This window comes from Helianthus annuus, chromosome 15 (genome assembly GCF_002127325.2).
Source record: "Helianthus annuus cultivar XRQ/B chromosome 15, HanXRQr2.0-SUNRISE, whole genome shotgun sequence".
Classification (NCBI taxonomy): Eukaryota; Viridiplantae; Streptophyta; class Magnoliopsida; order Asterales; family Asteraceae; genus Helianthus; species Helianthus annuus.
This window is the reverse complement of record NC_035447.2, coordinates 48,556,569-48,566,872: the sequence shown is the minus strand read 5'-3', so window position 1 is coordinate 48,566,872 and position 10,304 is coordinate 48,556,569. Positions and strand designations below refer to the sequence as shown.

Sequence of the window (10,304 nt, the reverse complement as noted above, 5' to 3'; positions counted from 1 at the left end):
ATAAAAGCGTAACTTTATAACTCGCAACTTTATATTTGTATTTTTTTTTATTATGTATGATACTATTGTAAAAATTATTTTATGTTTTCTTATGTATCGAACTTCCACCGCATGTAGGAATTCCACAGTTTAATACTTTAATACAATAGGCATAATTCGAAAAAAAACAACTAACTTCAAAGTCTAATTAAAATTTCATATTGCTTTCATAGGATAGCTCAAAACCTTTTAACGTTCTCTACTGATTTCACTCCCCGGTTCAAGTTTGGCCACTGAATTTAAAGATTTTTCTTAAAATTTTGTGATTTGATTTGACTTCCTTTAAAAATACGTGAATCATAGATTTCTTAGCATATGTTGAAAATTAGTAAACAAACCTTCATATATATAGCGTGTCCTTTGACCTGTCGGTGCCAATTTCAGTAAATCTCACCCGTTCCTGATTCAACTCATGGCCCATTTATACCGTGTAAATGTAACCATTTATGTTTTAATAATATTCAAAAAGGTCCACTAAATGCTTTTTAACTTCTATGGTATTTACTGATGTTATTGGTCTAAGCCAATAAGTAGATGGTGAAGTAATAAGAAAGAGACTTGGTGTTTTAAGTGACCTAAATTCGATTTTTGCCATCCGCATAAGTTCCCGGTGATGATGAGAGACTAGGCGGAGATCGCTAGTTCGATCGTTGAATTGTCGTATCTTTGGGCTAGTGTCCACGGGCTTCTACCCTAGGTGAGGGTTTTCCCGGATTAGGAGGCGAGTGTATCCCGATGTGGAGAATTTCGCTTGTAGCCCCTTTAAAGGATTCTTTGGCGTTTAAAAAGAAATTATTATGCTCTAAATTAACACTTAACATCTGAGGTGACCTCTCAATCAAAGTTATAATTACGTCTATTAGGAATCTCTGTGGGTACTATTTATTGATGGGATGATCCAGGATCTATATCAACATCTTCTGTATATTCTTCATTAATGATATGTTTAAGCTCTAAATCATCCCCTGAATCATATAGTTGATAACTGCATGCGAACACCTTCTTCTGATCCACTAGATATGGCCATGAAACTAAGACATCCTTTACCAACACTCTCTAGATGGATATTATTTCATACAAGAGGTATATATTCCAAGTGCTTTTCTTTTCTATGGGTTGGCACTTCCTCCTCGAGTTATGTGCTTCTAGCTTATGCTAGACTTAACTTAGATTCTTACGAGTTTTATTCCATATTCAATTATACTACCACGTGAAAAAAAAAAAAACTAAGACTACCTCTAACATAACATAAACCCGTCCGTATTTTAAGAGACATTGGGGGTGTTTGGGATTCCTTCTCAAAACTCCTTTTTCACTTCTATTTCACTATTCAATAAGTTAATAAGTTAGAATTTGTGACTTATTGACTTCTACACTCACATACATGCAATCCCCAAACACCTTAAAAAGTCCTTTTTCACTATTCAATAAGTTAATAAGTTAAAAGTGGGTGAAAATAAGGAATCCCAAACACCCACAATGTATTGACATCACAAACACATTTTCGAATAAACGTATTCAAACTCGACACAAAACACATGATGTCTACATACTAAAAGTAATAACAAAGCAAACCAAACCATAATTGACGGCTCAACTTATTCGGAGCAAAAGTTCCCTTATCCGGTTCAGTTAAAAAGCTTCAAACCCAAACCATCCCATTTTATCCGGTTCAAGTGGACAAGTGGGCCCCACTGAACAATATATAGACAGTTGGTCCAGCTAACAACACATAATAACCCTCCGTTTCAACTTTCAATTTTCATATCATCAAAATATATCATTAATTCAAATACTATCAACAAAACAACTTGTAACAGATCTCATATTCATCTGTTCAACTCGTTCAGTAGATCAAATGTCATCATTTTGTTCAAAATCTAACCTAAATTTCAGACGCAAAATGACAGAGCTTCAGGTTCAGGTTCAGCCATTGTTGAACGAGCATGAAGACGATGAAGAATCTCAACAGCAGCAGCAGCAGCAGATCGTTGTGGAGAAGATTAGTAATCGGAGAATCGCTTCGCTAGATGTTTTTCGCGGCTTATCGATCTTCGTAAGTGTTTTGTTGTGTTAATTTTGGTTGATTTGAGCATTGGTTTCTGGATTTTGCTAGACGGTTTAGTTAACTTAGGGATTGTGGTTGATTAGAAGTAATTTGATGGATTTAGGTTTTGTTGTTTTAGTTAATGGTTGAACCAGCTATTTGATTTGGTAAAGTTGCATGTATGCTTGTGATGTGTGCACTTCCACCACGTATCTTTGTTTATTTCCTGTTTATTTAATTTCAATATTTTAGTTAGTGGGTCATTGTAGTTGTCAAGCACGCAAGGCGCTTTGGCCCGAGACAAGCAAGGCGCATGACATAAACAGGTTTGGATCAAATACATAGTCTCCTAAAATATGAAGTCCTAGGAAGGGTATCAAATGGACTCCGATTGACCTCATTCTAGCGGCATTGGAACCGTCTCATCGAACTCTACGATATGAGATTTTAGGTTTTCACTTTTAGATTTTTAGCTTGCAGATTTTAGAATTTTTGTTTAGATCATTGTGTCTTTTATATATTTGCGCCATTGTGTCTTTTTTCCTCGACATTGTGTTATATTTTGCGATCCATTGTGTCTTTGTAGCTGATACGAACCTACGGTCGATCCACTTCTCATGGGCAGGTCCAGATGGGTATTTGACCCATTTAATTATTAGCAGGAATTAGTTTGGGGGGAACAGTTACAGTTCTGGGAGCAAGTAGTGGGTGGTTTTTTAGCAGTTAATTACCTTCTTTTATTTTATGTTAAATAGGGCAGAATAGGTGTAGTTTTAAAGGGTCGATGTTTATTTTATAAAAATTAGGGTTCTTTACCTTTAAAACTGGAGACATAATCCTTCTCGAATTGGATTACTATCTATGAATTCCATTGTTCATTTATTTTGATTTTCTGGGTTCTATCAGTAGCCTTCTCATTTTAGGAGACTTTGTACGATAACTTTACCCAACATAAACATTACATTTTTTTGAGGTTTAGACATGCTTTAGGCATGTTTAGGGCTAGTTTCGGCTGGTTCCAGGCTATTTTTGGATGTTTCAGACCAGTTAGTCTGAAATTTCCAGAATTTTGCAGGAAGGCTTTTTTCCTACGCCTTGCCTCGCCTCGCTTGAGGGCCTAGGCCAATGCGGCATGCCCGAAGGGCTTTTCACAGCATAGGGTCTAATATGTTAATTGTTGAAGCCCACTATGAATTGAATTAAGTCTCTAATCTCTCAATTAATCTCATGTTCTCTCCTCCTCCTCCTCCTCGTGATTCCAAATTGGTACACATCATGTTGAAATTTTAGCTCGGTTGGATACTTGGATATAGTCACATGAACTTCAACTCACCCAAGTTTTTTGTGTGTATTTATTCACTTGATACCAATTACGAAGAATGAACTCATTTTTGCTCCTTTTGTTGTATTTAATGCACTTATACTTACAAAACATAAATGACGCAAAGCAGAAGCACAAAGGGTAAAAGAGAATAATTTAAGAAAAGTTTAATTCTTGAATGAAATAAGTATTACATCAAGACCCTTTTTTAATGGGAAAATCTATCAAAATTCAGGGAAATTGAAATATTCAAGCTAGAATTGAAATTTTAATGACTAAATAAACACGTGAATTAATGAAATCCTCTGTTCACACGTTTTTACAAAGGAAACAATATCAATCAAAATGACTAAACTTGGGGGAACTCATCAAAGTCAAAAGTGGGGCTACAGATGAGTTAAATTAGGGCCGCCAGCCGGGCAAACCGTTTTCGTCCAGCCCCATAACTTTAAACTCCAAACGGATCACAAGTTATGTCCGCTTTAAGTTGGGCCGTGTTCTAGACATATCATGGCAGTGCCATATGACATTCATGTGATTTGTGGTAGAGTCATCAATATTGAGAATTCTTTATTTATTTTTTCAGCTTATGGTGGTTGTGGATTATGCTGGCTCTAGTTTACCTATCATTGCCCATGCCCCATGGAATGGTCTACACTTAGCAGACTTTGTCATGCCTATGTTTCTTTTTGCAGCTGGAGTATCTCTTGCCATCGTATACAATAAGGTACTATTAGTCAACTAACAAAGTCTGCAGAAATTTATGATCCATCTAAATTGTAAAGTTTGCTATGATATCCTATATGTATTATTCATTAAGTATGTGGCATGTGGTCTTATAACGATATTAACTGAGAAACCTGAAACTAAATCCGTTTTCTTTCTTTATCAACCATCAGAAAGTTCAATGCCGATACGAAGCCACGTGGAAAGCAATAGTAAGAGCAGTGAAACTTTTTGTTCTTGGTGTTTTTCTTCAAGGTAAACTTATTCATCTTGTTTCTAGAATTGTTACAGAGACATTCTTTTCACACGTAACGACCAATGATCACGTAATGTTTCTTAACGTTCTAATCACCCATGATGATCAGGTGGTTACCTACACGGGATTACTTCTTTAACATATGGAGTTGACGTTGAAACAATACGCCTGCTTGGAATCCTACAGGTGTTGTTCATTTGTACCAATAAATTATAAATGCTTTAACAGCCTACAATATCTTATCATCATTCATCTAACTAGTGACTGTCATGCAATCGCTTGTTAAACTTATATATTTCTCTATGCAGTCAATAGCGGTGCTATAGTGCTTAGTGGATATACGATCTCATAGCGTTTCAAATAGCGGTCCCTTATAGCGGTTCCACTATTAGCGGTGCTAAAGGCCACTATTTGACCGCTATTCTGAAACTCGTATAGCGGTCGTAGCACTGCTTTTAGCGGGTTTTTTCTGTTTCAGCCAAAAGCCCATATTAATCAACTTTTTGTTTGAAATAAACCCAAAACTAAAGGCCCAAACCCAAAATTAAACCTAAATTGAGGCCTAAAGTCTTCATTCGCTGGACACTGGTTCTTCATCAGTCAACAAAATTAAAATTCAATCTAGAAATCGTTGGACTTCCACTTCCTAAATCCTAATTCGCTGGTGGTTCCTAATTCGTTGGTGGTTCCTACTAATATTTTGCATGATATTACTATGAATTTTGATACGACTATTAATATTTTCAAATATATATTTATATATTTGAATTACCGCTATACCACCGCTATAACCTATATATGAATTTTGATATTACTAGTAATATTTGTTTCCCTGTTCTTATTTTTTTCACTTTCTGTGATCATTTCAAGAGGATAGCAATTGGATACATTGTTGCCGCAGTGTGTGAAATATGGCTTCCTCGACAAACCTGGAAAAAAGAAGCATTTTTAAGGAATTACATCTGGCACTGGTGAGAACATAGCATTAAGGCTATCCTCACATTCAAGTAATATGATATAATTGTTCATTGTATGTGTGTGTTTGTGGTGTAGGTGTGCTGTATTTTTCTTGTGTACCATCTACATCGGGTTGACATATGGCCAGTACGTTGCAGATTGGCAGTTCAACGACTTGTATACATTTTCTTCTTTAGTTTCAGAAAATGGAACCACTATTCATACTGTACGACCACTTTCTTAACCGTTAACTTGTTATATGATTGTTGTTTTAGGAACAAAGCTGATTAATGTTTTCATATGGTGGTTTCATGTTTGTGTTCGTGTTCGTGTTGTTGAGTATAGGTGAAATGTTCGGTTAGAGGTGATCTGGGCCCCGCCTGCAATGCTGCGGGAATGATAGATCGATTTATTCTTGGCATTGATCATTTATATCAAAAGCCTGTTTACAGAAACATGAAGGTATTCATTCTACTGCAAGGAGTCTGGTTCGTGATTTATGTACCGTGTATAATATTATGATACGCTGTACGCAAACAGGAATGTAATATGTCTAAGGATGGCCAACTTTCAGAAGCTTCCCCCTCATGGTGCTATGCCCCGTTTGAACCCGAAGGCATTTTAAGGTAATAACAAATACTAAAGGATTCAGTAATAAAAGCGTGGTAAAATGAATTATAATTATGATTCAGGTAAATACAAGTTTGACATTTGTGGTCAAAGGATAAAGAGTAAAATGCCATTTTCATCCATGAGGTTTGGCTACTTTTTCGACTTTCGTCCAAAGGTTTTTTTCTCCGCATCTGGATCCAGAAGGTTTTAAATCTTGCCATTTTCATCCGACTCGTTAACTCCATCCATTTTTTAACGTTAAGTCAGGGGTATTTTTGTCTTTTTAGACATTTTTTTGTGATGATAAAGGGTTTGGGTGGGGAGAAAGTCAACAAAGGTGGATCTTTATTTCTTGTAGTGTTTTTTATTTTAATAAAAAATGTCTAAAAGACGGAAATGCCCGAGAAAAATGGATGGAGTTAACTAGTCTGATGAAAGTGTCAAGATTTCAAACCTTTTGGATCCAGAAGCGGAAAAACAAACCTTTGGACAAAAGTGGCCAAACCTCGGGGACGAAATGGCAATTTACTCAAGGATAAATAAAGCTTACTAGTTTATGGTTAAAATATCTGTTTGCACTTATTGATCAGACAAACAATACTTTAGACCAAAAATATATTATCTGTCAATTTAGTCCTCACACTTTTTATTTAATAATAACTATGATTTATGTCTATTGAATCATTTAATGGGAATGACACGTTTGGCATCGTGGATGTACAGTTCTTTAACAGCTTCTGTGGCCTGCATAATTGGACTCCAATATGGTCATATTTTGACCGAATTACAGGTGAATCTCATTTCCTCTTGATTAATATAGTTTTCTGAAAGCATTAGTTAATAGTCATTGTAAACAAAAAACACAAACTTTTGTATTGGGAGTGGTGTTATGCAGTATGTCATGAACTAACATTTGAAGCTATGAAACTCCATTTTCTGTTGTTTCTCGAAGTCTAAAACGCTATCCATTGGGAGATTAATAATTAATAGATGAGAGTGGTACAACATGTTCTTGCAGGGCCATAAAGACCGACTTTGCAACTGGTCATTCATGTCAGTTTTGTTTCTGGTTATTGGATCCATCCTTGCTCTTCTAGGTATGTATTTTTCAATATCGACTTATACAAAACCGACATGAAGGAGAATATTGATGTCTGTTGCTACAAAGATACATGTTCATGATCTTTGTAGCAACAGACACCGGTAATAACGTTTTTAGAATATTTGGAACAATCTGTTGAATGAAAAATTATTAATCATTAGTCGTATAACCATTAATATTGTCATTGGTTTGCTTTTTCTCAGGTATCCCTATAAATAAATCTTTGTACACTATTAGTTACATGCTAGTAACCTCAGCAGCAGCAGGAATCACATTTTGTGCATTATATCTACTAGTAAGTACCATATTCCTTTTTTATATGAGGGCGGACAGTACAAAAATAGACCCTCTGATGTGGTTGATTCAAATTATTAATTTGGCACTTTTATTATTCAATTTTTTTTTTTCTGCTGGAAACATTTACATATTTTGTAGTTAGATTTTAATGTACAATACTTATCTTATTTCATTTGATTACAGGTCGATGTTTACGGATGGAGACGTGTGGCATTCGGATTGGAATGGATGGGGAAACATTCTCTAAGCATATTTATTCTCGTTACATCAAACTTAATTGTGATTGCACTTCAAGGATTCTATTGGAAAACTCCTCATAATAACATGGTAAGTGTTTTGTGGAAGTTTTTCTATAACTTTTGTAGTTTTTAAACTAATGTATTTTTTTTTTGTCTTTTAAAAATTAAATATTTTGGGCTCAAGCTCACAAATATGAAATACAAGATTTTTATTTTTACTTGTTTTTTTTTTTCATTTAGGATATAATTTAGCTTTTCCATGATAATATATAATGCCTAATATCTAATATTCTAATATAAATTTAAATATATAGTTTTGTTGTGTTTTTTTTTTTTCAACATTTGGATATAAATTTTATTGAAAATGAGTTGTATCTAACATAAAGTATTTTTTGGTCTCGTAATATCCAAATAATTCTTCATGCCAAGTATTTTTCTTGACCAAAGAAAAAAAACTGATTCAAGTTGTATATTTAGATATTACAAATTATTAAGGAAAAACAAAAGCACATCTTAAATGAAAAACGAAAAAGTGAAAATAGTATAACAAACTTGTGAGATTAAACCCGGGTTTTTAAACTGTGGTTACTCTTCAGTTTGAAAAAAAAAAATATATTTTACCTTAGTTTTAGAACTATAATAATTTTAAGAAAACTATATTTTGTATTTTGCGGTTTTGCATACAGTTAGGGGTATAACTACCTAAAACTAGACTGGGACCGAAATATTTGGAACCGGTTTGATCTCAAACCCAACATAAACGTTTAGCTAGTGATTTAATTTTACGTTCTTTCCTAAACGATATCATTCAAGGTGTTTGTTTTATTTTCTAGTAAAGCCCTAATGCCATCTTTTCTCATCTTGTTTCAGATACACTGGATTGTGTCACACGTTGTACAAAAGTAGCATCTCTAAGTAACTTGTTTTACACACAGGCGAGTCTCTTTCCTATACATCATTGACGCGGAACTAGTCTATACGAACAACTCTTAGATCATGACAGGTGAATCGTTATCTATAGTCTCGTTATTCATAGCTTTAAGATGAGTCTCCAGATATAATATGGTAGACAAGTTTTGTGTATTCTTTGAATTATAAAGAAACAACAATTATAAGAAATTTTATACGAGCTTCTCTTGGACCCTACCAATAGTTTTGCTATCGATGAGATTTTACTGGGTATCGTTTGTTGTTGTTTGTCACACCCCTGTCAAGGCATAAACGTGGGAATGCGACAAACCAAAAGCTATCATACTAGGCCTCAAGCAAGCAAGCAAGTAGTTCATGCAAAGAAATCCTTAGATGCAAGTCTCAACTAAATACATCCACATCCTTAGCTAATAGCTACGCCAAATATTATCACCTGAAAAACATGCTAAAGAGCGTCAACTATAAAATTGGTGAGCACGTAGGTTTAAGACTCGATAAAAGTGTTAAGGAAGTTCAATCAATAAAGTTTGAGCTTTTACTTGCATGCAACATGTAAATTCACAATTAAACAGATAAATATTATACAGGTTAGAGTAAATTACGTTTTTGGCCCATGTGGTTATATCAGTTTTACTATATTGGCCAAAAATAAGAATTTTTAACATATCTGCCCCCATGGTCCCTATAACTAACCGTTTTGGCCCCTAAATCTAACCAAACCCTAACTCAGGTTAATTATTAGGCACATGATGGGTAATATGGTAATTTCACCTCCCATCATCATCTAACCCAGATTTTTCAAGAACATCATCATCTTCAACCCAGATTTTTCAAGAACATCATCATCTTCAACCATCATCATCCCCAGATCTTCATTTAAATCTAACCCAGATCTCATCATCTTCAACCATCATCATCATCCGCATATCTTCAATTAAATCTAACCCAGATCTTTAACGAACATCATCATCTTCAACCATCATCATCATCCCCACATAAACTTCAAACACAGATCAAAACCCTTCATAAAATTCAAAAGATAAACAGAAGAAACAGAGCAGTACAGTCAACAAGCACAAGCATCAGAAGCAGTACAGTCAACAAGCACAAGCAATCGGAGCATATTAGGCAACTAAACCAAATCATAAATGACTGACTTGTGATTTCTAATCGAGCATACTAGGCAACTAAACCAAATCAGTCGATTCGCTCATATAACAGAAGAAACAGAGCAGTACGGTCAACAAGAACGAGCATCAGAAGCAGTACAGTCAACAAGCACAAGCAATCGGAGCATATTAGGCAACTAAACCAAATCATAGATGACTGACTTGTGATTTCTAATCGAGCATATTAGGAAACTAAACCAAATCAGTCGATTCACTCATATAACAGAAGAAACAGAGCAGTACAGTCAACAAGCACAAGCAATCGGAAGATCAGATGATATGAGTTCAATCCCAGATGTAAGGGCTATTGAATATTGGGGGAAATCGAAGATCATGGGCTGCAGATGAGGTGGGCTGCGGATGAGGGGATGATGATGATGGTTCTTCATCTGGATTTGCAGTGCAAAAAGTGGAGGATGAGGGGATGATGATGATGATTGAAGATGATGAGATCTGGGTAAAAAGTGGAGAAGGTTGATGGGTAAAAAGTGGAGAAGGTTAATGCCTAAACAAAAGATAAACACAGATCTTCATTTAATTTGTTTTTAATATGTGGGGGAGGGGAAATTACCATATTACCCATCATGTGCCTAATAATTAACCTGAGTT

The 10,304-nt window shown here is 35.0% G+C and overlaps 1 protein-coding gene across 1 annotated transcript; it reads left to right on the top strand.

Moving 5' to 3' along the window:
• Positions 1-1,772: 1,772 nt before the first annotated feature.
• On the top strand, positions 1,773-8,742 carry LOC110911517 (heparan-alpha-glucosaminide N-acetyltransferase). The gene is made up of 13 exons (XM_022156144.2): positions 1,773-2,095; positions 3,994-4,134; positions 4,307-4,388; positions 4,499-4,575; positions 5,260-5,360; positions 5,443-5,572; positions 5,692-5,808; positions 5,887-5,972; positions 6,682-6,748; positions 6,977-7,055; positions 7,264-7,355; positions 7,541-7,684; positions 8,467-8,742. The coding sequence occupies exons 1-13, from the start codon at positions 1,898-1,900 to the stop codon at positions 8,500-8,502; spliced, it is 1,350 nt and encodes a 449-aa protein (XP_022011836.1). The 5' UTR covers positions 1,773-1,897; the 3' UTR covers positions 8,503-8,742.
• Positions 8,743-10,304: the final 1,562 nt, after the last annotated feature.